Genomic DNA, 14,895 nt, shown 5'->3' with positions numbered 1-14,895 from the left:
TTCTCCGAGACCAATTGGCGGACGCTCTCTCCTGGATCTCCAGCTGCCCAACCCATCGTCAGTTCATTTTCGAGGTTTCTTCTCCGATCAGGTACTTGTTTCTATGGCGACGTCTTGGTGTTTGGATGCTTTCATGTTCGGTTCTCCCAACCCGTTTACGTAATCCGCAACCCTAGTCCTTACTTCTATTTTATTTCTTTGTTTTTCTTCTCTAAGATGTTATATTCTATGGGATGATTCTGTAAATACTCGTTTCATTCTTCTTCTCTATGAGATAGTAATTTGACATTTCCAACATTAGGAACAGGGGTTCTTAATAGTCGATTGTCCATCCACATTCCTGTGAGATAACCGGCTTTTGGCGTCATAGAAGTTCGATTATAGGGTGCTCGAGTCGGAGAAATTTTGGATTTAGGGAGATTTTGTTTCCGTTTCTATGAGACGTAGTTTTTCTTCGTTGGTCATTGTCATGCTTATGTTGAATTAAATTGTCAGTATCTCTGGGAGTATCATGCTTATCTCTGGGATGACACATTTTATATTGTTTTTCACTTAGTGCCAGTCCGCCCGACATCTACTGAGTGAATGATGATTTTCTGAGGAATTGTTGAACAAACTCTTGCTTTACTTCGGAGGTTAAATGATTGTTTTGCTGCTTATTGCTTATTTTGATTTGTCGTGAGGTCTTTTAAGTAGGCGGAGGTGAATTTTTTGGTTTGAAGGCATTTGGAAGAACCTAGAGGGTTTAGTGCACAGCAGAGAAAGTAAACCACCAATGGCAAAAGAAAGTGAAAGTTCATTTCAAGATTATCTACTTTATCTGGATAATATGGTTTTTGTGTTTGAGTGTTTCTGGTAAAGCTTTTCCCTTCAAATCTAAGGTTGAGATGGTGGAAGAATCATGCTACCTCATCTCACTTAAACACTCTCTAGAGAAAACAGAAATTCAGTTTATTTTTAATTTAAACTGGGTGATGCTATTTCTCTAGTTAATGCAGATTCCATTGCACAAATGGCTTTACACACATTCTCTCTAGAATCCACTCTCTCCTAGTAAGACCTAAAACTTAGAGTTTGTACATGGATGTTTCCAGTGTTCAAAAAAGTAAAAAAAAAACTTCCTCAATTATTTGCATGGTTGAACATTTGGATGATGGTCACATTACTTGGCTCTTAGTGTAGGTTGGTATGAGGTCTTGATTTAACTGATTCATTAAAAATTATAACCAATTTAAAAGAAAACTTTTGATAGTGATACTTTCATGGTACAAAGAATGTAACTCAGGAAACATGACTTTCAAAAAGCATGAAAAATGTTGGAACTACTAAGATCCCATTGCTTGCCAAACAGTGATCCCTGCATATGTGGGAACAGAATTGCTCTAGAATATTGTAGTAGGAGTTGGAAAAATCAATCTTTCTATCATCTACCTCTTGTCTCCTTTGCCTGTCCTCTTCTCCCTTTATATCCTCCATTTGAGGGCAAAGTTACTCTGGTATATTGCAGCAGTAGCTAAGCATCGATGCTTCCATCATCTCCCTCTTATCTCCTCCAACTGTTATTCTCTCCCTTAGTTTCCCTCATTTCCTCTCTTCCTTGTGTTCTCTTTTTGTTGTCAATTTGAATTTCATAAAGCACACCAAATCTAGGTTCCATGTCCTAAAAAAAGAACAAGAAAATAAGAAAAACTCATTTAATTTCTGTACTTATATACAAACTCATTTAATTTCTGTACTTATATACAAACTCATTTAATTTCTGTACTTATATCTTAGTAATGCAATTTGAAAAATAATACTAGGTTTAAAATGGTCAGATGAGGGTGAGGGCTTTCCATTTTAGAGCTGAGTTTGTGTTTTTTCCCTTAAAAAGGTTTCTGATGCATCATATAGACGTCAATGGTAGACCTGAATTCTATTGGCACAAACAGATGGTAGTTAGGATCTTTTGTTGGAAGCTGAATTTAGTTGTTGTTTCACTAGCTAGATCTGTAGAGATCCTTTTTCCTTTATTTGGATATCTTAACACCCGTCTGCTTTGCTTTCACTATTGTCTGTGTTTGTAATTTGTGAAAAGTGTCAATAGATATCCTTAACAGCAAATAGCTGTAATACTATTTTGAAACAGCTCATGGTCATGTTTGTCACAATCACATTACTTTGTTGCTCTTAATCTGGTTGTTAGTGCTGTTGGTTTAATTGTTGAAGAACCTTCATGCTTAATGTGCAAGTTGTTTCAGGTGTATAGGTCATGGATCAAGTGCTTGGATGAAAAATATCAATTTTATTGTTATGTTGTCCACTGAGAATTTGTTCATTGGTTATTTACTGCTTCCCAGTAACATAGGCTGCAGATAATGGGAATAATAATCTCCGTATCGTATGTAGTCTGTCTTTCTGTCTGTTCTCACTCTCACTCTCTTTCTCTCTTTCTTGAACGATAAAGGTTCATTTGACCAGCAAAAACAAAGAATAGAGGTGGTGACATTACAAATCTTTGTCAATTTCATGAAATCCTATTCTAATTTGTTTGAACAGTTGTTCTGTTCTGGATGAAATATTTGGTACTTATTCTGTAGAGTACGAGATTGCGGTTCTATCAAGAGTTCCAGTGAATCGACTAGGACAATTTAATTATTATGAAAGTGACTTTTAGTGTCTTTTCTTTTCCCAGTAATTTCCAACAATGTCAAGAAGATATGACAGCCGGACAACAATATTCTCTCCAGAAGGTCGGCTTTATCAAGTTGAATATGCAATGGAGGCCATTGGCAATGCAGGGACTGCCATTGGCATCCTGTCAAAGGATGGGGTTGTACTAGTCGGTGAGAAAAAGGTGACTTCAAAACTCCTTCAGATGTCAAAATCCACAGAGAAAATGTACAAGATCGATGACCATCTGGCCTGTGCTGTGGCTGGAATCATGTCTGATGCTAATATCTTGATCAACACTGCTCGTGTCCAAGCTCAACGTTATACTTTCGCCTATCAAGAACCCATGCCAGTGGAACAGTTAGTTCAATCTCTTTGTGACACCAAACAAGGCTACACCCAGTTTGGTGGGCTACGACCTTTTGGAGTCTCATTCTTATTTGCTGGTTGGGACAAGAATTTTGGGTTCCAGCTTTATACAAGTGACCCAAGCGGCAATTATGCTGGGTGGAAGGCTGCTGCAATCGGAGCGAATAACCAGGCTGCACAGTCTATGCTTAAGCAAGATTACAAAGATGATATTACTCGAGAAGAGGCCATGGAACTGGCGTTGAAGGTGTTAAGTAAGACCATGGACAGTACAAGTCTCACTTCAGAGAAGCTTGAATTAGCCGAGGTGTTCCTTCTTCCTTCTGGAGAGGTCAAATACCGGGTTTGCTCACCAGAGGCTCTTGGTCAGTTGTTGGTGAAATCTGGGGTAACTCAGCCTGCAGCAGAGGTTTCTTGACTGTTGAGTGGTTTATCTTGTACTCTGCACACATTTTAAAGTTTCAGGGGATGTTAGAAGGTTCTGTTGCATGCTTTTTGTTGATCAGCTTTCTAGGCAAAGTATGTGTTCCATCTGATTTCTTGCTGCTGGAGATACTGTGGATCGCTGATTCTTGCTGTTGTTTCTTCTCCTGACAAGGATTGGAATGGAAATTTTTTTTATTCTAAAAAATAACATAAAAACCAGAGATTTAGTTTATTTTTGTCTATAAATTTCACCTTAAATTTTATTTTACACATAAAAAAATTGATTTGGTAAATAAGTTGTTTTAAGTAGTAAAAACTAGATTAAAATATTTTAAATTTAAATAATTTTAGTCCAATGTTTGCTCTTTTGAATAATTAAATCAAGAGACGTTTGAAACTTGGGTCAAACGAGAACCTGCCCTGTTTCTTAATTGAGTCAAATGGATAGATAATGTAACTCATTCATCCATAACTCGGAACGATTTTGACTCAAATTACTGGGTTAGATTTGAATTTTAGCCCATAGGAGGCCTCTTAGAATGAAGTATCACGGTGAGCCCAACACCTTTGGACTTGTCTGTCAATTTGATTCACTTTATGGCCCCCTCCTTATTATTAAAGGAGTTGTGATGACTCCTCTCCTCTCCTCCGCTTCTGTGCTTCTTGGCTTCCTCGCGTTTTCTACCAGACATCTTCGACCGTCGCAGAACGGATTAGATCGGAGCCAGAGAAAACCAAATTAAGCGAATTCGATACCTACCATAACTCAGCTCAGATTGATTGTCTTCCACGAAAACTTTAGAAGACCAACTCCAACATGCAATCGGGCAGTGGCGATTACGCCGCATCGTATTACCACCAACCTCCTCCATACGTGCCTCCTTCACACCAAAATCTGAACCCTAATCTGAACGATCTGCTTACTGGTTTTCCTCCTACCCCTAACCCACCAACTTTCGCTTCTGCTCCTCCTTTCTCCCCTTACAATCCCCAGCCTGACATGTCTTCCTACTCCACCAACTACCCTCCCTTCTCGCAGCATCCCGATCCTGCCCCGACTGCTCCTTCCTTCTCTCAGCAAACCCCTCCTTCCTTCTCGCTATTCAACTACCAGCCGCCGGCTTCCGAACCGCCGGCGCAGACCTACCCGCCACCGGCGACGGTTCCATACTACTCCTATGAGCATCATCCCCCCGCGGGTAACTATGGTTCCACGCCTCTAGCTCAGGTAACCAATCCTACTCCGGGTCCTGGATTTTACCCAAATTCGTACCCACATCTTGCTCCTCCAGTCCCACCGGTTTATGACAATCCTTACGAGAGCAGCGGATTCGATCAGTCTGGGGTCTATCGTGCTGAGACCTCTGGGTACGGTCAAGGGCAGTATGGCCGTACCAGCTCCAACTATGACCGGAGCGATGCGCTTGAAGATGGGGTGTATGCTTATGATGGAGGAAGAGGGGAGCCCTATGGGGCGCGAGGAACTGGTGGACCCAGGTCGTCTTCTGTTGCATTTGATGATTATGGGAGGTCGTTGACTAGTCATTCGTCTCCAAAGGAGTCGACGGGCTCTGGAAAGATCGTGAGGGCGGTGCCCAAGACAGACCCCCAGCAGGACGTGAGGAACGGGGTTCAAAAGTTTCGGGTAAAGCTTCTTGTTGAGAGCGGTGGGCAGAGCACCATGGATATTCTTTGTCAGGTACTTGTGGTAGTCTTTGGAATGCTCTATACCAACATAACTGCTAGCTTAAGTACCAGTTAATTTCTTTTCTCGACAAGTATTTTATTTTTTCCAATATTGGTTTCACAGAACCAACATAACTGCTGGCTTAAGTACCAGTTAAATTCTTTTCTCGACAAGTATTTTATTTTTTCCAATATTGGTTTCACAGAAACACATACCAGTGATAACCCAGACATCCGTGAGACTTAAACACAAGGATTGACATTGATTCCTTCCTGGTCCAAAACTTGGCCCTTGAGTCTGTGGTTTAATCTATGTGGTGAAGTAGACATTACAAGCTACTTCTGAGTTTCTGCTATCTTGTGACTTGTATAATCGAATGCCATTACAAGACTTCATGAATGCTCAGGTTGGTTTGAACTAAGTAAATGCTGTCTCTTTTGTATCTACTGTCGTGGTAGGTTAGGATGTCGTCTTTCCTACTCCTACTCCTTTTTTGAATCTTTTGTGTAATTTTACCATCGGTTTATTTAAAATTTTTGGCAGTCATAATACATTAATATAAAACTCGTTTCACTCCCATCTCTTTAAGTAAATTTAACAATTTTTGTGAGTTTTATTTAAGTCAGTAATGTAATAAAGTTCAAAATATACAAAAGAAAATAAAATATGATGTAAGTATGATTATATGATGAGATAAGGAAAAAAAACACCCACAGCAATGTGCAGTTTGTTAGTCAATGTTAGTCGCTGAATGTGGAGGTGCCCTGTGCTGCTTCAGTTTTATGGATGTTGCAGGGTACGAAGGAATACTATGTACACCTCCTGCACATGTGCTCCTAGTTTTGAAAAACATTAGAATCAATTCAAAATATAATGTGTTTTGTGCAAAACGAATGCTGAATATATACGTTAACGAATGCTGAATATATACGTTAGCACAAGTGTATCACTAAAAAGTGTCACTTCGGAACACTATCACCTAAAAGTGTGCTGCTGATCACATGCAGAATATGTAATCAAAATCATACAGATCGTGTTTTACTGTCAAGCCATTTGTAGATACAGAACAATGCATGTAAAACATGAAATCACATGTGTGATGGTCACATTTAAGATTGCAAAAATGATGGCGAATTGAGTTTTTGGACTCCGGAATGAATCAGACCTGAATGTTTATAAACTTCAAAGTTTCAGGATGGCTGTTTTAAGCACTTTAAGAATGAGTTAAATGGACAATTTATATGGTGGTCTCTGGTTCTCCATAGAAGACTTTGGAATTGTGGGGGTATAATGAAATTAAGGGTTGAGGGGATGCACAATAGGGGTAGAATGTGTCCTCAAGTTAGTCTAGTTTCAGAAGGGGTTGTATTTTTTCTTTCAAAGGTATATGCATTAACTTTTTTGTTTAAATGGCAATAACTTCTTATTAAGATTTAGTACTAAAAGTACAATATAGAGTACAACATAGGGTACAATAGCTTTTGAGGAGCTATAGCTCAACTGAGGGCTAACGGGTCTCTAGAAACCGCCTCTTTTGCTAGCTTGTTAGCCTCTGATTTTGCTGATATTGGGGTTTCATGCCATGCAATTTACCTCTTTGATAGATCCTTGATCTCATCAAATAGGTGTCTTAACTTCCATCGGGCTGAAAGTGGTTGATTTGCCCAGCTGATGACCAATGTGAGTCTCCTTCTGCTAATGGTGGAGAGCTGAAATGCTGCTTGAAGAGCTGGATGCCTGCCAACAAGGCTTGTGCTTCAGCTTCATTGGAGTTGCATATCCCTGTTCGGCCGGAGCATGCTGTGAAGACTGACCCTGTTATGATCCTTAATTAGGCCCCCATGCCTGCCGGCCTGGTTTCCAAATGAAGACCCATCATAGTTAAGCTTCAAGTGACTTTCCTGGGGGGTTTCCCATTGGGTCATGGTGGGGGTTTTAGGTTACTGAAGTGTATGACTTTGTGCCAGTATTTTCTGATCAGTGAGCTTGGGAAAGGTGGCATGCCATGAATACTGCTAGCCCATTGAGGTGAGCTGTTGATTACTTTTTCAGTGACCCCACCAATGGAGGAGGACTTGCCTTTCAAATGTTCTGCTATTTCTTACCAGTGATAGGTGCCATGGGACTTTGGCTACTGTAGCCGTTCATAGTGCCTTATGTTATGGTCCTGGGGTTAAGTATATATGCCTTCCGCTCCTAATAAGCCGGTTTTTTGGGTAGTATTGGCTAGGTGCTTAATATTTGGTATCAGAGCGGGCTCCCATGTCGCGAGTTCAAATCCCTGAGGGGAGTCCTGGCGGGGGTGTCGCGATCCCCAGACGTGGTTGCCGTAAGGGATTATGGGATCTTGACCCGGCACCTGTCGTTGAGTGTTAAGCAGCCATGGACGTTGGCTCGCGAAGGTGGGGTGTCCTATTATGGTCTTAGGGTTAAGTACCTATGCCTTCCGCTCCTAACCGGTCGATCTTTTGGGTAGTATTGGCTAGGTGCTTAGCACCTTACCATATTTTGGTAATGGCCAAGTGTATGTTTGTTGTATGAAGTCTGTGAATGACCTGGGCTTTTATATTTGGATATTGAACTCAAAAAAATTTATATTCGGATATTAAACTTTGATAATATGGCCCCCCATACCGCAGTGCTGAAAGTGCTGTGGAGTAGGAGGTGGCTGCAGCTTTCTTCCCAGGTTCCACACAATTTACATAAACTGTTGATGATTGGCTGGCCCATTCTTGATAGTTTTTCACAAGGATCTTACCATGTGCTGCTGTCCATAGGAATTGCAGTACCCTTTTTGGTGCTATTAGCTGCCATGCTAGACTGACACTTTTTGATGAATCAAGAGGAGGTGACCGGTCTTGTAGACTATAATATGATGCAACTGAGAATATACCTGTGGCACAGGAGCTCCAAACAGGGTCGTCACTCTACGCGTTAGAAATGTATACAGTTTCCAACATGTTTAGGAAGTTGGTTAGTTCTGCTGCTTCTTCGTCATTTAGATTTCCTCACATTAACTACCGAAAGTAGTATTGTGCCATAAGTCAGATAGGTAGCTTGATTAGTAGGAATTGTGATGTAAAGGAAGGTGCAGAACTCATGTATTCTCCTATATGAAAACTAGTATATGTGCCTTGTTTCATACATATGTAAAATTGGATTACATTTGTTAATAGTTATTAGTGAAGAAGTATTGCAATATAATGAGCTGTGGTTTCATGAATATTGTGCATAAATAACAAGCCTTATGCCAGTCTGGCATAAGGCTGAGATTGGAGGTCCCCCGCTTATTGCTAATTTTTGAAGATGATAAATGATGGATGTTTCAATGTAATATGTTCTGATGATGTGAGCAAGTCTGAAGGTGTCTGTGATTATCTTGAACGTCTAAAATAGCATGAATAAGCTGTTTCAGTTCATTATCTGGAAACATCAATGTGCAGTTTCAAATCTCACTTATAAGAATAATCCCACATGACCATGTAAGAAAGAAGTTGTGCTTATCACTTGGGAAGATGCCTTCTAATTTATTTAGTCATTTTGGGACGGAACTTGACCCATCTTTAACATGGTGTCGGAGAAAGATGTTGGGCCGTATTTGTGCTCCATATAGTTGGTGCATTGTTTGTGCTGTCTTCTTAAGCTCATTGTTCATTTCTGTAAGTCGTGAGGTGAAGGAGAGTTTTCACATAAATGAGTGTTAAAAAAACCATATGGTTATCAATTGAGAAATGACCTCCTAACTTAAGCTATTTGTTTTGCAATGGACCTGCACCAACTTTAACATGGTATTAAAGTGGGTACATAGATGTAGGCCATTCAATACAGTGAACATGTAGGAGCTAGAAAAGAGTGCGCACATGAGAGAGAGGGAGTGTTAGGAATAGTCCCACATAGACCCCATGAAAAAAAAAGTTGAGTTGTGCTCAACACTTTGGAAGAGACTTTCTTACTTGGCTGGTTATTTTGGGACTTCAACAGTATCTTTAGCCATGTTCAGTCTCTTCCTCTCCCCCCCCCCCCCCCCCCCCCCCCCCCCCTCGCGGTGTGGGTGGGTTCTAGCTGAATTCCAATAAACAACTTTTTTTTTTATAATTCATTCTGTCATGTTCTGTTCACGACACCTGTAATTTATTGCCTTCGATTACACTAGCATGAACATATTCTTTTCTCAGATTATTAGAGTAATGTGAGTTAGATGCATGGATTCTCATTAACTTGAGGTTGGTATCAGGGAAAGTATTGCAGGGTGATCTTTGCAAGGAAAAACTATGGTTTTCTTAGATCTTTGATGAAAGCTCAATCATAAAAGTTACTATGAGACTATAGAGTGTACTTATTTTTTCTGTTTACCATGTAATTCTTTTGATTACAAGCTCTGGTTCTGGTCAGCTGAAAAAAAATTTGGAAGTGTTGTGCAATCTTCAATCTTTTCTTGTCTTCATTGGTTATAGGGTTTGCCTTAGAATGTTGTAGTTAGAATCATGGATTCTCATTAACTTGAGGTTGGTATCAGGGAAAGAGTTTCAGGGTGATCTTTGAAAGGAAAAACTATGGTTTTCTTAGATCTTTGATGAAAGCTCAATCATAAAAGTTATTATGAGACTATAGAGTGTACTTATTTTTTCTGTTTGCTATGTAATGTTTCTGATCACAAGCTCTAGTTCTGGTCAGCTGGAAAAAAAATTAGAAGTGTCCTGCAGTCTTCAATTTTTTCTTTTCATTGGTTATAAGGGTTGCCTTAGAATGTTGTATATTGTGCTCCGGGCTTTAAATTTTCTCTTTTTCACTTCAAACGTCCCTAATTATCTGAGTTGTGTTGGTTCCCTTTCTTATTAGAATGAGGAGGAAATTATTTTGACTAATCGATTGTTTATGATTTGATGGAAGCACTTTATGCCTTTTTTTTATAAAAATTGTCAATAAGGTAAAATATTGTTTTACGAGAGTGATAAAATAAAAGTTTCATGAAACGAGTGTTATCACGTGGCTGAGGCTTATAAATTAGGTCAACTTTTCTGTTTTCTTCTTAATGCATGAAGAACAATGGATTTTGTTTGATGCTGTTGACTTGAGACTCCCTCCCTCTATTTTGTTTGTGTGTTTGCTGTTATTATTATTCTTGTCATTGGTAAGACAGGGTTTGTTGCATGCCTGGCTAAGAATTTAAACAAAACATGGAGTATGTAAGAACAGCCATGCACTTTACCTTCTTCATACTTATTACTATGCTTTACTAAACCAAAGTCAAGTTGAATGAAGCTACATTGGGTTCTGCCACAAAAGTCTCATTTCTCCAGACATGGGAGATTAGAACTTTCAAGTGTCAGAAGGGAAAGTCAAACTTCAAACTTCTTAAAAAAAAAAAAAAACGTAGAAACATAGTCTCCTTAAGGCAGTTTTTTCCACGTTAATCAATGTGATTCAAATTTACTCGTACATATGTGAGTGGTTATTAATCTTCTTTTATAGTTGAAATTACAAAATGACATTCATCAAATAAATATTCTGTGTTTCCTTTTCAGATTGGTTTAGATGGGATTCGCATGCTTGATCCCAACAGTAACCGTACATTAAGAATATATCCTCTGGAGACGGTAACAAGATGGGAGGTATATTCCTTTGTATTGGTGGAAGAATCTTTTTGTTTTTTTTACTCTCTGAATTATAAGGCTTTTAACTGTTCAAAAAAATAAGTTATTCAAGGCTTTTGTTTTTCTTATTTAGGTAAACGATCCCTCCATCTATACATTTTGGGCAAAAACTTCTGTTGACATTGAACCGAGACGCATTAGGCTGCAGTCAAACAGCTATACTACCAGTACACTTCTTGACACCATTACTGCAGCAACTGTGCAGGTTGGGGCCTCAAACATTTCTTTGGAGCAATCAGTTTCATTCCCGTTTCCCTCTCTTTCTCTCTCATGCTGGTGGTTATGAACAGGAAGTTGTTTAAATCTCTAATGGTAGGACATTTATCTTACAAGAATAAATATCTTTCCTGATTAACAGCTTAAGGAGATGGGTGGAAAGGACAGTTTTAGAAATAAAGGATCTTCTGATGGTGGCAGGCTACCTGATCCTCCAGGTGAAAAGAGAAAAGGTTTTACAGATTGGATGAATTTGATAAAGCCTGGTATTGAGGAGAAAGACCACTGGGTAAGCTTTATTTATCTATCTTGTACATTTATTTTCATGTTTTATCTCTTTTTCCTTGCCTTGACATTCTAGGAAGTCTTTCATGGAATCTGTTGTACTCAAAAGTAATGAGAAAAATGTGTGGGGTAAGATGAGAAGCAAAGTTTAACAGTTGAAGCATGTGAACCTATAGAGCAACAATGCAGATAAAAACCAATGGAAGTATCTGAACCTCTTTGTCTGCTGAGTTGTCACCCAACATATGAAACTGCAAAAGCCAAGGGGCTCATGAAGTTCCAGATTATCTTGAGTGTGTTAGGCAATGTCCATGGGGAGCCAGGCCAATTATGCATTCAAAGTCCTCTTTGAGCAATTCTTGGGTATTGGTACAGATGAATATTAGGTTATTGAATTTTGTTAACTTCTGTGCATTGAAAAAATGCCCTATTTTGATGCCCAAGCTATCTATGGGAACAACTTTGTAGCATCTGGCATCTGGGTTCTTCAGGCAACTGTTGTCAGAGTTGCTTAAATAGAGGGCTCTTGGGATCCCCTCCCATGGAAGGCATTGTTTCGGGCTTCATTTCAGTTAGATTTTGTTAAAGTAGACCAGGAGAGTGACAGAATAGATGGTATACTGTTCTGAGAAGGAGATATGAGTATAATATGTTTTATAAATAGTAGATTTTACTAGCTTTCACGGCATCTTTATAAGTCTCTTTTCAACTTTCTTAATATATGATTGAGTCAAGTAATGTTGAGTTGCTTAAAGTATTCACAAATATATTGACCTAGTGTGCCTTTCTTCTTTTTTACTTTTTTGGTTTCCATTTCTGTTTTAGTGCTTAATCCTATATTGGTTGTTCTTTTTTCATATTCAGGTTCCAGATGAAGTGGTTACAAAATGCACAGGATGTGGAACTGACTTTGGAGCTTTTGTGCGTAAGGTACAAGTCCTTTTTCAAAATCTTTTTTATTGTTTTAAAATTATTTTATGTTGGCTCTTTGGCTTGATTTGGCACCTTGTTCTTGCTTTTCAGCATCATTGCAGGAACTGCGGGGATATATTTTGTGACAAGTGTACACATGGTAGAATTGCTCTTACTGCTGATCTTAATGCCCAGCCTGTCCGAGTTTGTGATAGATGCTTGGTTTGTATCTTACTGTTGTACTGTTCTCTATTTATAAGTGTCAAGTTAGTTTAATGCTACTTGTTTGTGTGGCTCTACTGACTTTTGAGGATGCTTGTATTTGCTGTTTACAGGCAGAAGTTTCACAAAGGTTGAGCAATGCAAAGGAAGCTGCCAGTAGACCTTCTGTGCTCACCAGTCATGAGGATCTTGCCAAGAAGCTCCAGGTGAGTATCATATATTGTGCAACTGTGCATGATGTGTTTTTTTATTTTTCTTCCATATTTTGTGATGGTGGTGAGCAATATAATGTGTTAAATATGCATAGTCTTGTTTCCAATTTGTACATAAAAAATGTCTAGAGCAATTGATCAAATCTCATTTCTCATGCCAGTTGATGTTATTGATGTTTACTTTTTAAGTGGAACAACAGAAATTTGTCCGGTTTTTGGAAAAATAGATGGCTACATGATTCTTTTTTTTTCTTTGTCTTCTTTTTTGCTTCTAAATACTGGAAAATGAATGGAGAATGAGTTAGGGAAGATAAATTAGCTATATTGGTCTAACCATTCTTGCCTCATAACTTAAAATTCATGGGAGAGGATTTTTTTTTCTTTTCATGTATACTGGATTGATCATGATCTCTTAGATCCATCTGTAGAAGAACTTTACCATAAACTGATGGGTATTAAGTAATTTTTTAGGGGTTTAAGTTGGAATAGCTGGAGGAACTTGAAATTGCCAGAATGTTTTGAAATAAGGGATATAACATATTTTACAAAATCTTTGGGTTTTTTTGGCTATACTGACAGTGAAATCTCAAACCACCAGAATTGGAATAGTGTTTACCGTTAGGAATTAAACCCCCTATTTCCAAACTAACGAGAGCAATAATAATAAATGCGGAAGAAGGGAAAAACAAGCGCGAAAAAGCACAACAAGATTTATACAGGTTCACCTCAAGGTGAAATCATATCCTGTCTTCCGTTGCTACAGTAATCCACTATGAAGATGAAATACTTTACAAGAGAAATCGCACATCTACAGGTGTTTCTCTCTAACCTCTCGAGCTACAACTCGATCTGTGACTAACTCAGCGTAGGGCGTTAATTAGGCTCTACAACTTAACATTTACAATGTTAATAGTCTGATGCTTTGGCTTTTCTATAATAAAGAAGAAATATGTTTTATTCATTGTGCTTTTCTTTTTAGTTTTTCTTTTATTTCTATTCGTGGCTTGGTAGAGCTGTGGTTATCTAGGTAAGTTGCTATTTTTTCTGTTGGGTGTAAGCTCCATGGCATTGTTAAACATGATCAATTCTCATCCTTGAAGGTATAGACTGTTTCTTCTAAAACAAAATTTTCTTCTAAAACAAAATTTTCTTCATTCTTTACCAATGGCAGGAGGAGATGGAAAGAAACCGCAAGGCATCATCAGGTACTCATTTTGGATTTAGTTGAGATTGATCATAGAAACTTCATGCTGTTTAATAAATACGATGTCCCAAATCTCTTACACACATTGCTGCTTGTCAGCTTCCAAGTCATCAGATGGATCTGGGAAACGAATGAGGGAAGTTGCCTGCCCTACTTGCACCGTTCATTTGCAGGTACCGATATCCTTTGGGCTAAATTATGAATAGGATACTAAATTACTTTCCTCATCTTCTTTTGCCTTTTCTGCTGGTAATATGCAGGTTCAGGTTCCAGCGTCTGGTTCAGAAACAATTGAGTGTGGTGTCTGCCAGCATCCTTTCCTCGTTAGTGCTCATTGATTGGCTTCCATTTTCGTCATGGACATGAGTAAATGCACGACTGAAACGGCTGTGCGTATTTTTTAAGTGACATGGTTAAATAAGCTTCATGACTTTCGTGATCTGTGTATATCCCTTTCTTTACTGCTTCCACGAAATCCTTGATGACATACTGATGTTCCTGTAGATGACTTTCGTTTGAGACAGTTATATGTAGATAAATCTGGAGGATAATATAGAAATCTGAAACTGGATTGCCCTGTCTTCCTGTAATTCTGGGTCGATATCTTTCTGGTAAATCTACTGTTTTTTATTGCCTTTCCCGTGGATGGAGATGATCCTTACTTTGAGACACTTGTGAGGTTAGCTCTCTTGTACTGGCAGCTTTAGGGTGATGAGAAGACATTAAGATTTTTTTTTTTTTTTTTCTTCTAACAAGCAAGTTTTCCCATTCAATGTCTAAAATAATTAGCTAATAATTTTCTGTCCCTAAGAGTGCTTCCTCAAACTGGAGATTCCTATTAGATTTTTATTTATAGGAGGGTGGGTGAAGGTGGTTCAACCACCCCACCTTTACAATGTGGTAACTCCATTATATGTTACCTCCTTTCCTTAGGTGGCATTCTTATATGATACCACGTGTTACCACGTTTCCTTAAGCGGTAACTTCAGGAGGAAACAATTTTTTTAGAAAATAAAATAAACTAAATAAACCTAATTATACCTTCCAACATGGACG

At 38.7% G+C, this 14,895-nt stretch overlaps 2 protein-coding genes across 2 annotated transcripts; both read left to right on the top strand.

The window, feature by feature from the left end:
- The first annotated feature begins 2 nt into the window (after window positions 1-2).
- Window positions 3-3,661, top strand: LOC137939189 (proteasome subunit alpha type-4-like). The gene is made up of 2 exons (XM_068784404.1): window positions 3-91; window positions 2,675-3,661. The coding sequence occupies exon 2, from the start codon at window positions 2,687-2,689 to the stop codon at window positions 3,437-3,439; it is 753 nt and encodes a 250-aa protein (XP_068640505.1). The 5' UTR covers window positions 3-91; window positions 2,675-2,686; the 3' UTR covers window positions 3,440-3,661.
- Window positions 3,662-4,108: 447 nt separating this feature from the next.
- Window positions 4,109-14,420, top strand: LOC137939241 (protein FREE1-like). Its single transcript, XM_068784475.1, has 10 exons — window positions 4,109-5,146; window positions 10,660-10,746; window positions 10,862-10,993; window positions 11,147-11,293; window positions 12,154-12,219; window positions 12,313-12,423; window positions 12,537-12,629; window positions 13,807-13,840; window positions 13,939-14,012; window positions 14,100-14,420. The coding sequence occupies exons 1-10, from the start codon at window positions 4,265-4,267 to the stop codon at window positions 14,175-14,177; spliced, it is 1,704 nt and encodes a 567-aa protein (XP_068640576.1). The 5' UTR covers window positions 4,109-4,264; the 3' UTR covers window positions 14,178-14,420.
- The last annotated feature ends 475 nt before the right edge of the window (window positions 14,421-14,895 follow it).

The sequence above is a fragment of the Aristolochia californica genome, unplaced genomic scaffold (genome assembly GCF_029961685.1).
Source record: "Aristolochia californica isolate CCGP_79_NKW_82.1479 unplaced genomic scaffold, dmAriCali1.0.hap1 SCAF_8, whole genome shotgun sequence".
In the NCBI taxonomy this organism is placed as follows: domain Eukaryota; kingdom Viridiplantae; phylum Streptophyta; class Magnoliopsida; order Piperales; family Aristolochiaceae; genus Aristolochia; species Aristolochia californica.
The sequence above is the reverse complement of the archived record's forward strand: the minus strand, read 5'-3'. Positions and strand labels throughout refer to the sequence as shown.

Excerpts from the sequence above, each read along its gene's own strand:
- LOC137939189 (XM_068784404.1), top strand. The coding sequence starts at position 2,687 with ATGTCAAGAAGATATGACAGCCGGACAACAATATTCTCTCCAGAAGGT.
- LOC137939241 (XM_068784475.1), top strand. The coding sequence starts at position 4,265 with ATGCAATCGGGCAGTGGCGATTACGCCGCATCGTATTACCACCAACCT. Across the intron at positions 10,994-11,146 it reads TTACTGCAGCAACTGTGCAG|CTTAAGGAGATGGGTGGAAA; the intron begins GTTGGGGCCTCA and ends CCTGATTAACAG. Across the intron at positions 12,220-12,312 it reads TTGGAGCTTTTGTGCGTAAG|CATCATTGCAGGAACTGCGG; the intron begins GTACAAGTCCTT and ends CTTGCTTTTCAG.